Below are 20,409 nucleotides of genomic sequence, written 5' to 3' on the forward strand. Positions count from 1 at the left end.
CAGCATCGAGCTGTCCCCTCCCTGGACACGCAGCCACGGCCAGCAGGGCTAGGAAGAACCCAACCACAACTCCCCATGGCAACACCAGAAGGGACTCGTGCACCAAAGACAGGGAAGCCCTGGCAAAAGGGACAGCAAGGAGGAACTTGGTGAAGCAGGAAAACAGACTCACTGGTTAAGGAAAGCAAAGAGGTATCTCATGACCACGATGACAGCCCGAGGCAGAGTGACAATGATCTGCTGGATCTGGTGCACTCTCTCTGCAGGGTTCTCAATTTCTGGAACAGATGGATAGAAAGCACATCCTTAAAAACCTTTTCAGGACCAGACAGCCCAGCACCAGAGGGACTTGTTCCAGATCTACTGGCCCACTAAGTGATGAAAACAAAGCCTATCTCCAAAAGTCATCCATCAGTCTGGTACTAAGGTCCAGGACAAGAATGGGGGACACTGCTCCTCCAACAGGGAATTCATATGTTCAGACGCAGTACGAACAGCAGATAAAGACATTTCTGTGGGTTTGATTTTAAAATAAATGCATTATTTATGCATTATTAATTTCATTCCTCAACAACTCCTCTGTTCCTCAAAAGCCTGAGTCAATGTGACACTGAAAACAGAGCACTGCTTGATTTTCTAGGGCAGATTTTTAAATGAGGTTTTTATTCAGGTTAGCCTTCTGGGTTATGCATTGGATCCTTCTGCTGAGCCCTTCCGCTCCTGTCTGCTGCTGCTCCAAATAGGAATTAGAAATTCTCAGGAAATAGGTTAGCTGAACCAGCGCTGAGTGAGTGCTTTCAGATTCACTGCTCTCCACATCACAGGGGTGCAGAGCCCGGAGCTGCCATCAGACACCTGCTCCCTCCCAAGGGAACAGGCTGACTCAGGGCTGTCCTGCCCAAGGCTACCCCTGTGTTCTGTAGAGAATTAATCCTGTGGCTGCTGTTTCACAGGAAGCAGAGGACAAGCACCAGAGCTTTTTTGAAACAGGTGGATCACACAGAAGTGCTTCTTCTGGCTCAAACTATGCCATTTGCTAATCACAATAAAGTTCACTGACAACATGTAGCTAGGCTGCCATTTAATCAAAATTCTGAGCAAAATCTGGCCTCAATACCAAGACTGAAAGCTTTGTAGTATTTTACGGGGGGAATTTTTCCAATTGATTTATCCCATTATTGCCTGCTGGGTTCTCTACTTCTTCAGTCTGGTTTTACAAAAGAGGGTATTTCTTAAAAAAAACCCCAACTAAATACAAACTGGATAAAACCCCATGTCAATAGATATCTGTTCTGACACCCAGAGAAGCAAACTCTCAAAACACTTTCCTTTCCCCCAGAGCAAAATGTTTCAACTGGGCATATGGAATTAATAGGGTACCAATCACCACTGCACACACAAAGACAGCCCCTTGTGGACTCTGCAAAGTGCCTTTTGACCTGTCTATTGCCCTTGTGCCTTTGAGGAGCTTCCACATAAACCCCCAGCCCTGCAAGAGCAAAAGGAAAAGTTCTTCACCCTGCTTAGGCTGGGACACCAATGTGCAGCCTGTGTTTATGTGTGTTTGTGTGGCACACACAGCTGCACTTTAGGTCAGATTTTTAACAGGAACAAGGCACTTTTATTTATTTCAAATCTATCCTTAATCAAAAGGTTGCAAGAGCAGCAGGAAGAGAAAGATGAGGAAAAGGAAAATTCTTGTTAAAATGGGAAAAATAAAAATAGAGAGGTAAGAGAATAACACCCAGAAAATTAACAGATGATGTTTGCAAAAAAATCCCAAAAGCTTAATAAATTGTGCAAATTTGCATTAATTAGGGATGGTGTCAAACCCAAGCCTATCTGCAAGCACACAGGCAGCCATGTCACCAAGCACGTTCTGGCACCTGAGGGGACCCATCCCCTTCTCCCAGGCTGTGCCCTCAGGCTTCCAGCTCTGCAGCCCCTGTGGAGGGCAGCCAGAGAAAGCACAAGCCAAACTACAAATCCCTGTCCAGGGCATGAACTGGTGCAGAACCACCTTCCTCTGTCTATCTCACATGTGTGCTGTGCTGCTTTACACATCAAAACAGAACAGCAACAGTGAATGTCCTAAAGCTACTATATAACTTGAGAAATCAGAAGGCATTCTTCTGCTCTGGTAGAAGCCCATCCCTGTGCCAGTGCCCTCCAGGTATCAGCTGTCTCCTTCAGCATCACTAGACCCCCAGCAGTCATGAACATACACCTTCAGAAGGGGGGAAAGCACCATGGGCAGTGAAGCCCAGAGAAGGCCTTGAGCCCATGTTCCCCCATTGGTGCCCCTACAGCTGAGACACCCCAACCCCAAACCCAACCCCAACCCCAACATCTCTCCTCTAACATAAAATCACCCTGTAGCCAAAATGGGCAGCACTTCCATCAACTCTGAAACTTCAAGGTCATTGTGCCTCCTTCATTCCCCCCAGAGAAGTAATTTCCCCTCTCCCTCCCACCAGTGCACATTCCTGATATCCTTTCCCAATAACTCCCATTGCCCTCCTGTCACCCTCCTCACAGCAGAAAGCCCTGCCTGCAAACTTGGGTGCACCTGCCCCCATTTAGTGCTTCTCTTGTCCCACCCAGCTCTCCAGGAAGAGCTGTCAGATGTACTTACTTATAGTAGATATCAAATCTTGAAACCTTTCCTTAGGAAAGAGGGGGTTTTCCAGTCCTCGGAAATACAGCTTCAAGACTCCAGCCACTGAGTTAATGTCTCGTTCGTTCTGATCATCAGCGAGGGGGTCTTCACCTGCCCACAGAAAAGGTTTTATATCCAGCATTGCCATCAAGCTGGACTAGCACAAGTGGTTTTCCTCATTTACTGGAACACCCAAATTTCCCAGGGTTCAGAAACCCTCCTCATGTGCAGTGGCAATGCTGATTTTTCCTGAAAGCCAGTTTCACTGGGGGATTTCAAACGTTTCCCAAGGACAAGGATGATGTTGGTTGCTTCTCCTTCACTGTTTCCAGCTCAGTGCATTCCTTTCATTTACAGTACCAGCCCAGAAAGCTGAGGAGGTCTGAACGACAGAGTGAGAGGCTGAGAGAACAGGCTTGGCTGGAGGATACAATTACACCTCTGGAATGGACCTAACAGCTCTGGATAGCTTTGTACTGACTTAAATATGTGAAAGGCTTTCAGTGCCCCCGAGATTTGGATACTAATTCATTTTAAATTGGATGTGCAAATCCTCCAGCCTCTGACAATCCTATCACTGCCTCATCCATTGGCCCATCCACCTTCATCCTGATCCTTCCAATGCTGCTCAAGGATTAAGGGTCACTATTCCCAGCAGGACTGTTCCTGTCACAGCTCCCCTCCACTCAGCACAGCAGGACTGCTTTCCCTTTCTCACTGGCCTGGCATCCTGACTGTGATTTTCTCAGCAGATTCACTGGCACCTCCACAGCCAGCACTGGCACCAGGGACAGGGAATGCTGCGCCTCCCTTGGCAAACTGCTGCAGGAAGGATGAACAAGGGTCCCCAGCAAACTCTTTTATGGCTCTTGTGTTTTTAATGACTGTGGAAAAGACCTCTGCACATACCCCTACTTCTCATACTCCTTCCCCGAGTAGCTCTTCACTACCGCCAGAGACACAACAGTGGGAAATCCAGAAGGGATAAAACCTGCTCGTGTCTCATAGCACAAAGGGCTTTAACACAAGCTTTACACCCTGGCTAATGCACCCATCACATACCACCTCCCACAAGGATCCTGCTCAGGCAGGGCACCCTGCTGTACCTGCACATCCCAGCTACACACCTCTCTCAAACGAGTTCTTAATGTCGTTGACTTCCACCTGGGAGCCAGGGACTCTGAAGATGCCCTGTTGCTGGAGGCCTGGAAGAGAACAATGCTTTAGGAGAGATTTCTGGAACTGCTGGGCAATACCTGCAGGTCAAAACAGCAGAACCCAGGAGGCAATACACCAGACAGGCTTAGACCAAGCAGAGACAGCCTGCTGCACCTCAATTCTGCTCATATTCTTCAACCACAGCCCCCAGATCAAGGTGCTGAAAGGGCTCATGGCCAAGCCAACAACTGAACCGGGGCACGGGCTAATAAAACCTCACTACTGCTCAGTCAGCAATGCCATGGAATTCTAAGCTGAGCCATGGAGAACAGAGTGCAGGCAGCCCTGGGAGTCCCTGCTGGCTCTCACTGCTCACTCCAGTACTTTAACCTTGGCAGGTTTCTGGGGCTGTGCTGAGCCAACTTACCATACAGATTGATGTAGCGGATGCAGCTTTCTACAACAAGTGGAATGGCCTGTCCTGAATCCTTCAGGAAAGAGAAAGGAAAGAGAAAAATTACTGATTTATTGCTAACAGAGCATAGGAAATTCACTAAAGATTGCAAAACCAGAGATTTGAAAATTTACGCTGTGGAGTTTAGTAAGAGGAGAGGCAGGAAAGGAGGTGTTACAACATGGAGCCATCAAAGAGCGCTGAGGATATTGTGTACAGCCAAAAATGCCCAAGAAAGCTGTCACTAAGGTGTGTGAAACATTGCTGCTCCCTGTCTGGCTCAGACAGGAGACTGCCACAAGGGATCACAGCTATTCCACCCCAAGGTGGAATGCTGAGCTGAAATAAAACTTGTGCTATACCTGGCTGATGGAACAAGCTTCCCATAACACAGCTTGCAATAATATCTCCACCAAAGGAAAGAGCTATTGTCAGCAGGTGCTAAAAAACCCAACAAACACCACTGGGTATGGAATGAAGTGCCTGAGTCTGAACCAGTGGTGAATTCTGGCTTCTCTCCAGGCCCCTTGTGGCAGAAGCTCAAGGGGACCGTGGGCCATGTCTGACAGCCCAAGGGGACACATTTCTCTTTGGGATTCTGGTGGTTTTTCGAGCAGAAATCTCTGGGCAATTCCCTCTGTCTCACAGATGGGTCTCCAGTAAGTACCTGATTCCTCGTTCGTGCATTCCTCCTTCCTCTGAGCACAAAAAAAGCAGCAGAGTGAAAAAAAGAGAACAGATTATGCAGGGATAAGTTCAGTTAGAGGTAAGCATCTCCTTCGGAGGCCGTGAATGCTCAAATGCAATGGCAGCTTAGCAAGGGCCAACACAGGCCTTTGGGGTGTTCACCCTCCCTCCCAAACCCCTCCGGCACGCTGCACCCCAGCCTAGCGACCTGCAGGGACAGCCTCTGGGATTTCCTCCCTGTCTGAACCTCTGGCCTTCCCAGGAGCCCAAGGACAGGGACAGACCTTGCCTGGGGCACTGGGCAGCCATGGGGGCACTGGTGACCAGGGGACATCTGGGCAGCTGCCAATGGCCCAGCTGCCTGTGAGGCTGGACACCCCAAGGGCAGGCAGCCGTCCCCCAAAGGGTCTCTGCCAGCATGGGACACTCCTGCTCAGATGGATTTCTAGAGCAGGTAATCCCTCCTTCTCAGTGCTGAACAGGCTGGGATTTAATGAGCATTACTTTTTTAAAAACCAGTTTAAGTCAGGAGTAATCACAAATCCTAACGGGATTACAGGCTTTGCCAGTGGGGTCAGTACTCCCCGTGCTGGTGCTGTGTACAACACTGCCCTCGGGCTTAGGGCTGAGCTTGAGGCAATAAACCCAGCCAGATGATGCCTATTAGTCACCTAATCCAACAGTTTGTCTTTACAGCTTCTCAAAGTGTTTTCACTGAAGCTTTCTGCACAGCAGGATTGCAGGACACCACTGTCAGCAGCTGGCAGGGGATGAGCCAGCTGGGCTGGCTGAGGGTCACCTGTCTGCCCTCCAACATGGACACCCCTACAACAGGACTTCTACCCCAGGCTGACACTCCTTGAAAGTGGGAAACACTTCTGGGGTCATTTTATCTTCCTTGAAGGAGGGATGCCCACCAAAAAGAGGAAGGGGGGTGTGTCTGTTGCTCCTTTGAGGGCTGGGCTGAGCTTGTGTAATCTTTCTTCCCAGGATGGGTAGAAGCAGCAGGACAATGAGGACACTCAGCCAGGATGCCTCATAGTGCACATGGCCACCAGCCATGGGGGAGGTCTGGGACACACAGCTGATGGGACAGGAACACCAGGAGTGCACAAGGGGAGCTTTGGAGAGAAATCATCACAGAGGCAAAGCCGTGCTGGCCACGCCAGCTGGGTGCAGATGGGTCAGAGGGACCCCCTGAGGATGGCACGCAGCCAGGACAGGAAAGCCACCATTCCATTCCCAGCGTTCACAGACACTCCTACTGCGAGCCAGCAAGTACCTTAATGAATGTTTCCATATTGCCGTTAAAGAGTTTATGATTATAGACTGAGAGAGGCCTAGGTCTCCTCATTTTCTGTGGCTTAGGGGGAAGACATGGGGGCCTGGGAGAAAATGGAACAAAATAAATCAACAAAACACCAACATAAATGCAAAGACAGGGTGAGATCTCACAGGTTATAACTAAGAATAAGAAATCAAAACAGCAGAGTCCCTCTGTGAGGATTTGATGTGTAGTTCCACACACCCTGCAGCCACTGACACTGGTGTGACCCACAGGGACACCACTCCAGCAGGAAATCAACAGCACTGGGGGCCAGCTGGATTTAACACCTGCCTCCAACCACCGCCAGCCCAGCACTCCCTCAGCCTGAAGAGGCACCAAGAGCAGCTGAGGAGATATATCCAAAATATATAATATATCTACCCCAGAAAATGCTGGGGTATTCCTGTTTGTTCTTAAACATATTTCACTCTGCTCACAGAAAGAGGCCAGAAGGTGGACAGTGGGAACCTCCACAGTACTGTATCTAACTTCTGTTTGGAATCCCAGGGATGGGAACGACCCTCCCACTGCTAGTGACCAAGAAGGCAGGGATGCCTGTGACAGGTTTCAGTGTAGTACTAAGGACACTGGAGTGCCACTTGCATTAATGCTATTCCCAGCCCAATTCCTCTGGATAATGAAGGACATTCAGTGTATAGATCTAGAAAAAGGAGAAAAACACCACAAAATCCCAAAGAGATTTCTACCCTGCCCTCTGGCCCAGGCTGTACTGATGTCTGCAGGGGAGAGAACACGACTGCAAACACACACAAAATGGGGTGCTGGAAGCCTTCATGCAGGAGATCTCATGGAACAGACATGGACACTACACAGAGCTTGCTGCAAAGGGGGCAGTGGGGTCTGCTGGTTCCTTAATCAGATGCCTCTAATTAAGTAACTTGACTGTACACTCCTACAGCTCCCAGCCACTCCTCTGAGGGGTAACTGGGGAGCAGAGGTGATGCTGCCCTGTCCCACACACTGCAGGGACTGTGCCTGCAGCCCCCAGCCAGGGCCCTGCACGCAGCCCTGGGGCCCCAGGGTGTGGGGCAGTGGGGAGCAGGGCCATTTCAGCTCCTCAGAGTGCCACACTGCACAGCCTTGCCCTCTGAAGTGGCTCTCTGTCCTGACAGCACCTCGGTGCCCCGCTGGGTGCCCAGCCCTGGTGCTGGCAGCACAAGGAGCCTCCTTCCTGCCTGGCAAGGCTGCCCAGGCTGCACCATCTGCTTCTCCACTTCTAACAGGGAACAGAGCTTTTGGGGCTGGTATTATAAATTCTACTAAACACAAACAAGATTGGAACAAGCTGACACACAGACAGCATCTTTTAGGGAGCTGTTTGGAGGCTTTGCTGGCCTGTGTCTCGCTGTCAGAACCCCAGCACACTCCTAGCAAGCCTCCTAGCAAGCCACTGGAGCTCTGTGAAGATGCTTCATGGACTGGACACAGATCAAAGCCTCCTCTCTGTCACATCTGCCCCAGCCCTATCTCCTGCAGTAGAGGGATGAAGTCTGTGATACAGGCACGCTCTGCACTCATAGGTAAAGCAGCCAGAGCTGGGAGAGGATTTCAGGGACATATTAAAGTCCTCAAAGGAAGAGGGATGGCAAGGAGTGAGTAGACACCTTGGTATCACCCCGTCTGAACACAACCCCACCTCAGCTGTGCTCCAGGGCATTGCACTGTGCTGACAAAGCACATCCAGGCACATCAGAGCCAGCCAGCCAGAAAGCACGCTGCAGCAGAACCAAGGGCTGCTTGCCATCCCCCTGAGCCCAGCACTCCAGGCCATGCAGCTGGGAAGCAGGCTGTGGGGCACAGGGACTGCCAGCCTGCCAGCACAGGGGGCTGGAGGTGGGTAACTGAACCCCACCAAGCTGCACCAGCAGCAAAGCAAACCCCCCTTCCCACAGCCCCCTCCTGCCAGTGCCAGCCCTCCCCAGGAGCAAGTAAGGGGAAGAAAGTGCTCACCTAGTTGTTCCACACTCAGCTCTTTCACCTGTAAGAAACACAAGTTCCCATCATCCCTCCACATCAGCCACCAGCAAAGGACTGCAGAGCCCAGCTGCACAGGAGCTCACACACCCACTGCTGGCTCCTACCCCGCAAGGAATGGCTCCCAGCAGAGAGAAGCTGCATTTGGGGAGGAGAGATGCCCACCTGGTGCCCCCACCATTAAAAGACACATTTGAAATCTGGAAGGAAAAGATTAGAATCTTCTGGGGGAGAAGAGGGAAAGGAAGGAAAGAGGCAGAGGGTGGGAGTGAGTGGCAATCTCTGCTGTTGGAGAAGTAACCCAGAGGACTTCAGCACATAGTTTCAGATTCAAAGAGATTTCTCGATGTGCACTCCCAAAGAAAAGTGTGAGGAGCAATCCAAGTAAATCATGGCTTTGCATGTCACTGGTTAGGCTGAGCAGCAGCAGCCAGGCACAGAACCATCAGTCACTCAGGAGAACACACACAGGGGAGGCTGGCAGGTGACACATGGTTTAAACCCTCAGGTGATGGGAGGATCCTCCCTGGACCTGACCCCAACTCACCTTCTCCCAGAGTTTGCTTCAGCAGGTCGTGTTTAGCCTGGAGCTTCGTGATGAGGTTACTGCCATTCAGATACTCCTTAAATTTCTGGAATGAAAGAACAAAGGGGTGGGTTAAGCACACAGCCCCTAATGGACACTCACTGCTGCCCGGGGGCTGCCGGGGGCTCAGGAGGCTGCAGGCTGCACCAGCTGTGCTGCAGGGCTCAGCAGGGTCTGACCACTTCTCCCTGCTCCAGCCACTGCCCTGATGGTCTTATTAGGCTGGTCTCCTTGGAGCTGCCCCTCCTGCCTGGGAACGCAGGGAGGGACAAAGAGTTCAAAGCTGGCTTTCTTTTGTCAGGCCTCTGGGAACAGCCTAGGAAATCAAAGCAGCTTTCCCTGCACTGCCAAGGCTTTGCCCCTGTGCAAACCAACAATGGCAAGCAAGAACTCTCAGTGCCTGAGCCCTCACAGGCAGGGACTGCCAGGTGCCCCATGCAGCTGGTGACACTGCACAACAACTGCCATCCCCCAGTGAGGCTGTCAGACACCCAGAACACTCCAGGGCAAGGCATTACACAGGTAAGAGGACAGACAGAGGGAGACAAGAGATGGAGACAGAGAATGGGAAAGATCAAATCTCTGCAAAAACCATTAAAGTAATCCCAAGCACAATTCCAAATGAAAATCGCCATTTTCCCCCAATTTGCAATAATATTGCTAAGAGAAAGCAGCAGAAACTCTTCTATGCATATGTAATTCATCACAAGATGCTGTTAAGTGTAGGCTATGAGCCACACTGAAATGAGGGAGACTTCTGGTGAACTCATGGCTGCTGCCTGTATTTCAGGTACCAGAAGAGAGACCTGAGCCCTGCCTGGGAATGCAGCATGAGAGCTGCAGGGCAGGCACACACACCACAGCCCTGCTTTTGTGCCTTCTTTGGCATGTCAGTGGCTTCAGTTCATCCGTGTGCCAAGGGCAAATTTAAGCTGTAAAGGCTAGAGAGGAAGACTTGGGTCACAGTTCACAGTCCTGAAGGCCTTCCTGAAGAGACCCTGGATGGTGGCCCATGGTGAGGCCTCCTGGAGTCTGCACCCTGCTCTGAGCCTCTCCTACTCCACTCAGTAACTTTTGAATCTCATCTGGCTGCTCCAGTTGTTCCTTCAAAGAGAAAAACAAGGCAGGCACTGGATTGTCAGCCCCTATGTAGTGCCCTGCCGCTGAAATGCATTCCAGACCCAAATCTGACAGAAGACAAGTACTTAAAGAGACTGAATTGGTTCTTGCTCTTCACTAATGAGCACTTAACTGGGCCTCAGCCCTAGCAATTAATGCTTCGTGTCCTGTATGCCTGAGCTGAGACTCACAGTGAAATAGAACATTTCGGTCTCCTGCTGGTTGGCTCTCCTCTTGGCAATGTTGATTTTGCTCATGTAGGTCTCTGATGCAGCTGATTTGACCGACTCAGTGGAGCGGCTGTGCTGGAAGGCATCTGAAACATCAAAATCTTCCACTGTCAGCATGTCCTGCAAGGTCTGCATCGTGGCATCCAGCGTTTTCCGTACCTATGGGAAACAGGACAGCGTGGGTTTGAGGCAGACTGGGAAAAGGACACGTCTTGAGCCAAAACAACCACTCAACAGGCAGCTCCTGAGCCCTGGGCTAGCACTGGCTGCAGTCTGTGGGCACTTCCAGGTCTGCCATAGGAGGGGCTCCACACCTGAGCACACCAGGAAAGCTCCAGGGGAAGAAAGGCTCAGCAGTGCCGCCCACAGAGCCCCCCTCTTACCTCTTCATTCTCTATCTTGAGGGTGGCCAGCCGAGACTGCAGCTGGTGGTACCGCATCAGCAGCTCGGTCTGCACGGGCTGCTGGGCGCTCACCTGGCACACCTGAGACAGGAGACATTCCAGGGGTCATGCATGGACCAGACACACATTTCCATACCCACACCATTCCCTCCAGCCCCCACGAGCTCCCGGCAGCCTCGAGAAAGGTTGTGTTGCCGCGTGTCCCACGAGCAGTGCCCTGGACCCAGGCCAGCACCGAGTGTTTCTGCCATCTCCCAATTACAGCAGGTTAATCACAGCTCCCCTGTGCAGATCTGTGGGGCAGAGAGAGCCAAACCATGGGCTCCCTAATTGGGACAGACATGGAGCAAGAGGCAGCCTGAAAGGAGGAGCCCTAACAAGCCCAGAGTCTCATTAGGAAAGGAAACACGAACAGCAGCGTGTGAAGGCAGCAGAGAGGGGTAAGGAGTCCGGGAGAATTTCACAGTGATGGTTTAGAGGAGGGCCAGGCCCCTGTGCAGCCCCACAGGTGAGCACGTTACCTCATCCCCCATGTGTGGCTGGAACTCGAACTTGAGCGGCGGGCAGAAGACCTGGTTGCACATGTCCATGATGGTGTGTTTGTCGCTGCGCGCGTCCAGGTTGTCCACGGCGTTCTCGATGATGTCCAGGCCCTCGTGCCGCGACGTCTCCAGGTTGTACTCGGCAGACAGGTACGTCCTGAAGGTCCGAGCCAGGCTGGCGTGGAACCCCAGATCACAGCACTGAGGAACACAAAGGAGGGTCTGGTCACACAAACTCTCCCAAAGCCTTTTGCAAGGTTCCCAAACACAGACGGAAGTTGAACGGGGCAGTGGACACCACGCCCTGTGGTGCGTGCACATGCTGCTCTGTCCCTGAGCAGCTGCCTGCCTCCCACCATGGAGCAGCTCCTCATGCTGCTGATCACGCTCACGTCTGTCTTGGGGAAAATGATAAAACTTGGAGTTAACTGCTGCAAAATACTGTACTTTAGACAAAAAACTGGTTTCAAACATTGTCCCCACTATAGCTGAACTTGACATGTCAAGTGTCATACCAGCACAGAGATTTGCTGCCCTAAAAACTCCATCAGACCTGAGCCAGTCCAACCTGTGACCAATCCCCACCTTGTCACCCAGCCCTGAGCACCGAATGCCATGTCTAGCTACTCCTTGAACACCTCCAGGGATGGAAATCACCACTTCCCTGGACAGCCCAGTGTCTGACAACCCCTTCTGTGAAGAAATACTTCCTGAAATTCATACTGATAAACTCAAAGTGAAGCCCAAAAACTCAGCTGGTGCCACAAGCAGCTCTGACCCAAGAAGCCATCTCATGCTCGGTGCCAATGTGAGGTGACACCGCTCGGCTCAGATCACGTCTCAGCAGCGCTGTGCTTGCTTCAGCCTCTGCTAAAACCAGCAGCAGCAAAGCTACACTGCACCGATTGCCAGCCCCACTGTCCCTCCTAGTCTTTAAAACCTGTGAAAACCCATGCACAATAATGAGCAGTTTTGTAAAAACTATCAAATTGTCACAGCTCTCCATTTATCCTGCTTCTGTTCAGTCTCTAATCACGTTAATTGAGAGTATGGGCAGTTATGGACTGGCACAGACTTGCCTTAAAAAAATCAACAAGGAACACAAAAAAGATACGGGGTGAATTTCCATTTGCTGCTTGGGGCAAATCCTCATTCTGTGCTGCAAGTCTCTCCCATGAGACAGTTTCAGCATGAACACCCATATGACCACTGTAGGTTGTACAGAAACCCCAGAGTTGGAACAATGCAGCCGAGGGGCTGCCACACAGACGGGGCAGGGAGTAGGGCCAGGGCCCCTGTGCCAGCACTGGGGGAGGGCCAGCACTGCTGCCCTGACCAGCTGACCACAGCCCTGTGCCCTGGGAACAGACTGTGCGCTCCCCAGCGCCTCCCAGCCCGCACCCGTGCTCTCCCACCCCCTGAAATCACAGCTACTTTGCGACAAAAAACAGTACCAGGAGGAAATATCTGCCACTGTTCAAGGGTGGGAATTCCCAAAGCACACCAAACCAAGCCACCACAAGGCAAAGCACTGAACAGCACAGAACCCAAGCAGAGGGGCTCAGGGCATTGCCAGCTGCTTTTAGGACAAAATTCCACATTAAATGCTTCCCCTTTTTTGCTGCTGGACTCGCACTGAAGCCGGCAGTGATTTGCAGTGCCCAAAAATCAGCTGCTCCTGAAAAGCAGGGCAGGCACCTCCTGCACACACTGCAGCCCTTGAAGCCCCTGGTGATCAGCACCGCGCCAGCTGCTTCACACACGGGTGCCCAGAGAAGAAAAGACGGAGCAGGGATTTCCACGCAATTCCCAGAGGAACACACAATGGGGAGGGGAGAAGAAAAAGGAAGAAAAGAAAGACTTCAAACCAATGCTCCCAGCCCCAGAACAAATGGCATTTTCTCACCCCTCTCATCCCTTTGATGGCAAATAAATTAGAACCACAAATAATAATCCCAGCCCTTCCGCAGCGCCTTTCATCTGCCAAGCTCAGAGCTCCCCAAGCATTAATTTATCACGGCTGGTAACACCCTGCAAGGGGTGGAAATATCCCAGTGCTCAGCTTGAGAAACAAACTGGCTCCTGGAGCTCAAGCAAGCACATTTGGCCAAAACACCATGGGAGCAGCCAAATACCTGTGTGCCTCCCACTGCCCACCCCAGAACTGCACCGGGGGCAGTCCTGGGCTCCGGGAGAAGGAAATGCACACACTGCTCCGTGGCACCAGCAACTTCCAGTCCCTCTGTTATCTGGGAGGCTGAACCTGCACATGACAGAGCTCAGCCAGGCCCACGCCTCGGACCTGAGCAAGTGGAACCCCAAAGTAAAACCTGAGTAGCACCTGGGTGCCCTGCAAGCCGCCCTTACCATCCCAGGCAGAGCAGTAACGCCCCTGCCTCCACAGGACCAGCGCTGCCTGCAAACAAAGAGCCCAACTCATTTGCTCTGCTCTGCTCCCTCTTCTCTGCATTTTCTTCCTTATCTGTTTTTTAAAAATATTCTGCATTATTTTTAATTATATGCATAATACATAATAATTATATGCTTATTTTAATTTCTGGCCTCTACTCTCTTGACATTGCTGCAAAATCCAGAGCTGTACTGTGCGGCAAGTAAATCACAGAATCCCAGAATGCTTTCTGTTGGGAGAGACCTTAAAGATTATCCAATTTCAACCACCCTGCCACTAACAGCAACACCTTCCACTAGCTCAGGTTGCTCCAAGCCCTGTTCAACCAGGCCAGTAAAACCAACTGAGGACATTTGGCATAACTATTTCAGCTGCTGTTTCAGTTCCCTAACTTGACTCAGGTAATTTTTCCAGGGACCAAGCAATTCCACAGTTCCATGTAACACTGAATTTCCTCAGAGTTCCCCTCCTTTCCTGGCTTGTCTCAGATACAGCAATCACTAATCCATAGGGAAGTGGGCTACTGCTCCAGAAGGACTCAGAGGAGGCTACACACATTTTGGCAGATCGGTTTGTATGGAAACTGCCTGTTCCATTTTCTCTGCTGAATCTAGTGATATCTTTCATGTGACCACTTCAAACTATCTTGCAGCCATTTCCCAGAGAACTCCAGAGGGATGGATAAGGAGCTTTATCTCCTCTTCACATACGTGGCCAAAAAGATTAACTTGGTCACACAGTTAATGACAGTAATGAGACAAGCCCAGGCGCTTAAACAGACGCACGTGTCATCTGAGGAGGAGGCCCTGTGGTGCACTGACAGTCCAGGGCTAATTTGATCTATCTCTATATTCTTCCCTTCCTTTCTAGGACAAAACAACAAGGCCACAGGAGACAGAGGGGCAGACGGCTCTGCGCTCCTTCACGGCTCCTCTGATGGGCTTCACAGTTCTCATTAAGCCACAGCCCTGGGAGGCTTCCCTCCCTTCCCGGAGCAGCTGGGGCCTCTGCCTCGCCAGAGCAGGAGAGTGGAGCACGGCTTTGTCACCAGCCCCTGCTCTGCAGGGACACCCAGGGAACAGGTGATGTCAAGGCTGTGCCCAGGAGACGACACTGAGGCAGCTGGGATTTGGGGGAAACACCGGTAAATCGGCTCTGCAGTGTCCCGACGGTTTGGATTTGTGTGAAATCAGCAGCTGCACGTGGCAATTTGTACTGGAGGTGGAGGGCGTGTGGTCTCCTATGGCCCAGAGAGCCAGCCCAGTGCACCCCTCGCCATTCCGTGGTGGAGCAGGGTGGAGGCATGGCCAGCCGGGCTCAGAGCGGGGCCAGCCGGGCTCAGAGCGGGACCAGCCGGGCTCAGAGCGGGGCCAGCCGGGCTCAGAGCGGGACCAGCCGGGCTCAGAGCGGGGCCAGCCGGGCTCAGAGCGGGGCCAGCCGGGCTCAGAGCGGGGCCAGCCGGGCTCAGAGCGGGGCTCACACAAGCTCAGCTCATGCACCCAGTATTTTGTTTCTTTGGTGAACAGACTTTATAATTGGGGAAATTTCATTGCTCCATGTTAAAGATGCTTTAGCTGAAGTCCCTGAAGGGATTTCTGGAATGTGGGAGAAATGCCATCTGCTGACTCCAGAGGAAGTGTCAGTGAGGAAATAAAAGTTGGGAAGAATAATATAAACAGACAGAGCTAAAATGGAACTCAGCAAATCTCCAGAAAATCAAAGTTCAAAAAACTCTACAAAACTGAGTCATTCTTGCTTAAAAAATAATTTAACGGAAGAAAGATAGAATATGCACGGCAAAAGCAGAAAGCGTGCAGATAAATCAAGGTGTTCTCACACCTTGCCATTCAAATGTTTCCAAGATCAACTTACTTGGTTTTTAATACATCTTCTATAATAAAGAGAACAAAACATAATGAAGAGTATTTTATGATATATCAAAATCTTGAAGTCATCAGGGGATTTGCATCAGACTTACTTTATTTCTCAGAAGTGTAACTACATGCTAAAGGGCTAGGAAAGGAGGTAAACACTCAAGCAGCTTTTTAAATTGTTCATTTAGGTAATGATGGTAACTCAGAGCTTCAAGCTCAGCTATTTATGCACTCACTGAGGCAACTCCAGCAGGAAGAAACTGCACAGTGAAATCTACACACTGTGGGATGCCCTATAAAGGAAGAAGCAGAAATCCCTTCCCCGGGTAAATCCCTTCTTTGAATCATCTCAAAGCAGTTTGTAGGAGTCACCAGGGTTCAGTTCCTGCCATTGCCACAAAGCTGCCTCCAGCAGTTCCTGCCCTGAGGCTGTTCCCTGCAAGGTGCACCAGGACAAAGCCCCAAGGTGCCTTCCCCAGCCAGGACAGCACTGCCACGTGTGCTGAATCCCCACCCAAGTCACCAAGTAGCAGCGAGAAAAAACCCCTCTGGTTCAGCACCAAAACCAAGGCTGTGTCTGACCCTGGGAAGCACTCCTCTGTCTCAAGCACAGACTAACCAAGGGGCCAAGAGGAAACCTCAGTCTCACCTGGCTCACCCCAAGGCAAACCCAATTCACAGGGCACCTTCAGCCCCAGTTAAGCACACCCTAAGGCCCCCAGAGACAGCCCTTCAGCAGCACAGGAGGGCAGCTGGGAGCTCAGCAGGCACTCACGTCGATGAGGTCCGACACGTCGTGGATGTAGTACTTGCTGACGGCCGCGTTGGTGGCTGCCAGGTTCAGCAGGTAGTCGTTCCTGGCTTTTGTACACTTCAGCTTGTTCTCAGAATACTTGGCTTGTCTCTGAAAAAGCAGAGTGCAGTGTCAGAGCACAAACAGGATGGTATTGGCACAGTTTCTCCTGCCACAGACCCCCACAGCACCCTGCAGCCTGGGTGTGATGAGGTAATTCCTAAAACTTGGTATCTGGTGTGAAAACAGGGACCTTGCCAGGGCGGAGGAGATCCCGTCTGAACACCCCTCGCACTGTCAGCCAGCCACGATGAGTGCTCATCATCCTGCTCAGAGGTACTTGGAGCCCCTGAGCACAGCTGCTGCTGGGGATTTTGGCATCAATCAAAACCAGAGGGCCAAATTTTCCCCCCCAGAAATGCTGACATACATTTGGACTTGCTCCAGATGTGTGCAGCTGTATCAAAGTGGAATCTGGCCCAGAGGCCCAAGCTGCACAATTCAGAACAGGACCCAGAATTCAAAACTGTAGGAAAACAGATGTGCTCCAGATCTGGGACATCTGCTCAGGCAGATCCCTCCTCTGAAGGCTGAATCAAAAGATTAACCCTTCTGAGAAGTTCACTATTAGAAATGTCCCAGGGCTGGGTGAGCCAGCGAGCAAAGGCATCCTGGTTGGGGAAACTGTCTCCTTCTCTCCAAAATTAACACAAAAACTTGTGGAGATCCTGAGGTCACAGGGATTTTCTAAGGCCAGAATGGCATGAAGGGTTTTGCCTAGCAAATCTATCTAAATACTGCACTCTAACTCCCAGATAGGCTACAGAGGAAGAACCCTGGTATTTCATAGATCCAACTGGTTTTTTGTTACCAGGAGTCAGTGCCCAAGCAAAGCCAAGGCTGTTGTTCATTTTTAAAAGCCCATCTTTAAAGAACACATCCCAGACAAACCCCAGTCTCCCAGAGCAGGGTCGGCTGTCTGGACCAGGGTGCATCCCACACCAAGTAGGGTACCCTGGGTGCACTGCCCTTCCCCAGCACAGCCTCTGGGCTCCCAGGCTCCCAGCACACCATGGCCCGAGCTGCTGCTGGAGAAGCAGCTCCCACCACCTCTCCCTGTCCTGTGCTCCAGCAGCCATCGTCCCCAAGGCCCCTCCAGCTGCCTGTCTCAGCTCTCTCTCCAGAGAGATAGCCAGGAGTGGCCATGTGGCTCCTGTGCAGGCCCACCACCCCATCCAAGCTGCACTGCCTGGTCCCTGTCATGCCATCCTGACTCTGAGCCAAGCCTTCTCTAGAAGCTGGTGCTGGCCCTTCTCCACAGCCTGGAGCAGGGAAGACACTTGTGACGGCCTCCTCGGGTTGCCTTCAGCAGAACATGCCCACAAGACACCAGCCTTCCTAACCCCTTCCCAGAGACACAGGAATGGCCGCACAGACAAGGACAAGGCTGAAGCAAACCCCTGCTGCCTGCAGGGAGCCCCAGCCCCAGCCCAGCTCCTCTTCCTTCCCTCTCACCCACCTTCTCTTTCATCTTCTCAATCTTCTTGACGGAGCTGCGCCGCTGCGGCCGGTCCTCGTGTCGCAGCAGGTTCACACTGATGTCCCCTGACTTGTTGAACTGCTTTTCCTCCTGCTTCTCTGCCTCCTTCAGCTTGCTCTCAGCGCTGATGCTCTCTGCGTGGTACATGTGGTAGGTCTTCATCACCTGCAGACACAGGAGGTCATGAGCCCCCTTCCCATGGTCACTACAGCACCAGAGCAGGACGGGCCAGCAGCCCTGGGCAGGGCAGGGGGGCCGGGGGGGCACTGTGGCATTAAGGAACAGAGCGGGGAGCAGAGCTTGAGAGATGAATCCCAGCCCTACTTCTAGAGGCTCCAGGCTGGCCTAAGAGCTGTGATGACACTCAGTCCCTCTGGGGGCACATGATCCAGCACACACCTGCAGTCAAAGAGCACCGTGTGCCTGCCAACAGGGAAATAAGGAATAACCTCAGAGCTCTGCAGCTGGGATAAGGGTCTCCATGACACGTGACTGTGAGGGAGACCACAGTCACCCTGAAGTCCTTTTTGACCTAGCCCCTCTGTTCCTACACTTGGACTTGCTAAGCCATCAGACAGCCCTTGCTCTCCCACCCAGACAGCAGAACCATCCAGAAGTGGAGGAGCTGCAATCCCCAAGCAGAAATGGGGTTTGTCTCCTGTCACAACCCCATCCTCCCCTTGCTGCCACCAGCAGGCACAGGCAGTGCCAGCACAGGTGCAGCAGCACCTTGTCCTTCACATTCCAGATCCAGGAGGGATGATGCTGGTCCTGGAACACTGTACAGGCAAAACTTCCAGCACAAACTCCCCTTTCAGAAACAAGAGCCCAAAGGGCACACTGGATCATTTTAATGGAACTGGCAAGAGGGACACATCTGCTCCTCTCTCTTTATGCCTTTAGTCACACTGTCCCTTTCTATCATCTCCCTTCGGAATGTGGGTGGTTTATTTCACATTGCCTTGACACAGCACACAGTGCCTGACTGCTCACTACAATCAGCCCCAGCAGGGCTGGGCACTGCAGGCTGGGACACGCTGGGACACGCTGGGACGGGCTGCCTGAGGCCCAAGGGTTAAAGCAGAGCAGGAACCCCCAAAGGCAGGGGACTTTTACACACAGCTTAATGAAGCAAACACAGCTTTCCTCAGCTGCCAGCAGGAGCCAGGAGTGTTTGACTTGGAGCAGGTCAGGCTGAGCTGCAGGACCCCTCCTCCTGCCAAGCACAGCACTCAGCCAAAACAGGCTCCCAATACCCTTCAGAGCTGCACAAACCTGACATTGCAGGGACACCCCACTTTGATGGGAAACCCCTCTGTGCAGGGACACCCCAATGCAGGGACAGGCAAGGGGCAGTGAGCAAAGGGTCCTGCTTGGCCCTGAGCTGCTGCATTTCCAAACCCCACAGATTCTTAACACAGATTCCAGGGCACATTTCAAAGTACCTTTTCTGCAGTGAATGTCACAGGACACACACAGACCAGATGAGTCCTGGGATTTTCTTAAAGAGAAAGACCAGAGGGGTTCACTGAGCCCTCCTCACCCTCACCACCTACATCTTTTTGTGAACACACAGAGGGAAGTGAAAAAACAAAGTGCAGCATATCAGGGCTCCAGGCAGTAAGTGGAAAGGTTTCTGCAGCACGCAGAGAGGCCCTGACACAACATGACAGAGAAGCCCAATGAGTAACAGGGCTCCAAACTGCAGGGGTTTTGTGAAATCTAAAGGTTCTGGGACAGTTACCCAACCAAAACAGACACCTTAAACAACTAACTGTGCTCCTCACCAGCGGCCCTGCCACACAGCTCACTCTTGGAAATTCAGAGCATATTTCTGTTTATATCTGCCTTAATTTTGGCCAGGGCCAACCTGCAGTGCAGCAGCCAGCCCTGATCTGCAATTCCCCGGTGCCGTCCCGGTCCCGCAGTCAGAGCGCGCTGTCCTGGCTGCAGGGCTGTGACACAAAGACAAACTGCCACAGCTGCGGCCCGGGGAGCCTTCCTGCAATCAGTTAATTAGCTGCAGCGAAGGAGGAAAAATATGTTCCAATGTTCATTAGTTATTTAACAACACGAGTTGTGTTTTCCATATTAATTACATGTTCTGGATAAAGGCTGTTGCCAAAATACCGGCCGTAAATGGCACTGCTGGCAGTCTCCAGCTACAAGGGCTTTGTTCTCCTCAACAGCTCATCCCCAAGGTTCTGACCCAGCAGAAGAGCCAGAGCAGAAACAGGGTGACTGCCTCAGGTACAGGCTCAGGCCCCCTCAGCCTTCTGCCTTTACCAGCTCCAGCTGGTACCTCTCTGGAATTCATAAGGAGGAACCAAAGGCACAAAGCTGGTTTTAACTCACAGCTGAACTATTTCTGCACAAAACCATTCACAAGCATCTCCACTTCAGAATGAAAGTCATCCACTTCCATTCTGATTAAAATCAGTGTGGCTTTGGTTCTCTCCATACCGACTCCACAGGGTGACTTGCATCAGAACAGCAACAAGGCTGAGCTAAAATCAATGCAGTTGTTTTGGCTGGAGTTTGAGACAGTGAATGCCTGAGAAGCCTTGTAAAAAATTGAAGTTTCCACCCAGTGCACAGAATTCCCCTCGGAGAGGCTTAAAAAGCAGCCTC

General features: G+C 51.7%; 1 protein-coding gene across 5 annotated transcripts in view; it reads right to left on the minus strand.

Annotated features, from left to right (window-relative positions):
• Window positions 1–20,409, minus strand: part of SRGAP3 (SLIT-ROBO Rho GTPase activating protein 3) — a gene marked incomplete at its 5' end in the record, with an annotated part of 71,735 nt that overhangs the window by 9,181 nt on the left and 42,145 nt on the right. For 2 of the 5 annotated variants that reach the window (XR_014616488.1, XM_084214593.1), the window contains 12 exons: window positions 173–278; window positions 2,636–2,770; window positions 3,787–3,864; window positions 4,245–4,305; window positions 6,241–6,343; window positions 8,257–8,284; window positions 8,828–8,912; window positions 10,177–10,374; window positions 10,599–10,700; window positions 11,141–11,362; window positions 16,221–16,349; window positions 17,758–17,943. Coding sequence is in view for 3 of the 5 variants with exons in the window: in XM_084214593.1 (XP_084070719.1) it covers window positions 173–278; window positions 2,636–2,770; window positions 3,787–3,864; window positions 4,245–4,305; window positions 6,241–6,343; window positions 8,257–8,284; window positions 8,828–8,912; window positions 10,177–10,374; window positions 10,599–10,700; window positions 11,141–11,362; window positions 16,221–16,349; window positions 17,758–17,943 (1,433 nt within the window). Of the gene's footprint in view, window positions 1–172; window positions 279–2,635; window positions 2,771–3,786; window positions 3,865–4,244; window positions 4,306–6,240; window positions 6,344–8,256; window positions 8,285–8,827; window positions 8,913–10,176; window positions 10,375–10,598; window positions 10,701–11,140; window positions 11,363–16,220; window positions 16,350–17,757; window positions 17,944–20,409 lie in introns of those variants that run through there. The other 3 variants (XM_084214594.1, XR_014616489.1, XM_084214595.1) reach the window with 3 other exon arrangements.

Source organism: Fringilla coelebs (assembly GCF_963513975.1).
Source record: "Fringilla coelebs genome assembly, chromosome: 13".
NCBI lineage: Eukaryota > Metazoa > Chordata > Aves > Passeriformes > Fringillidae > Fringilla > Fringilla coelebs.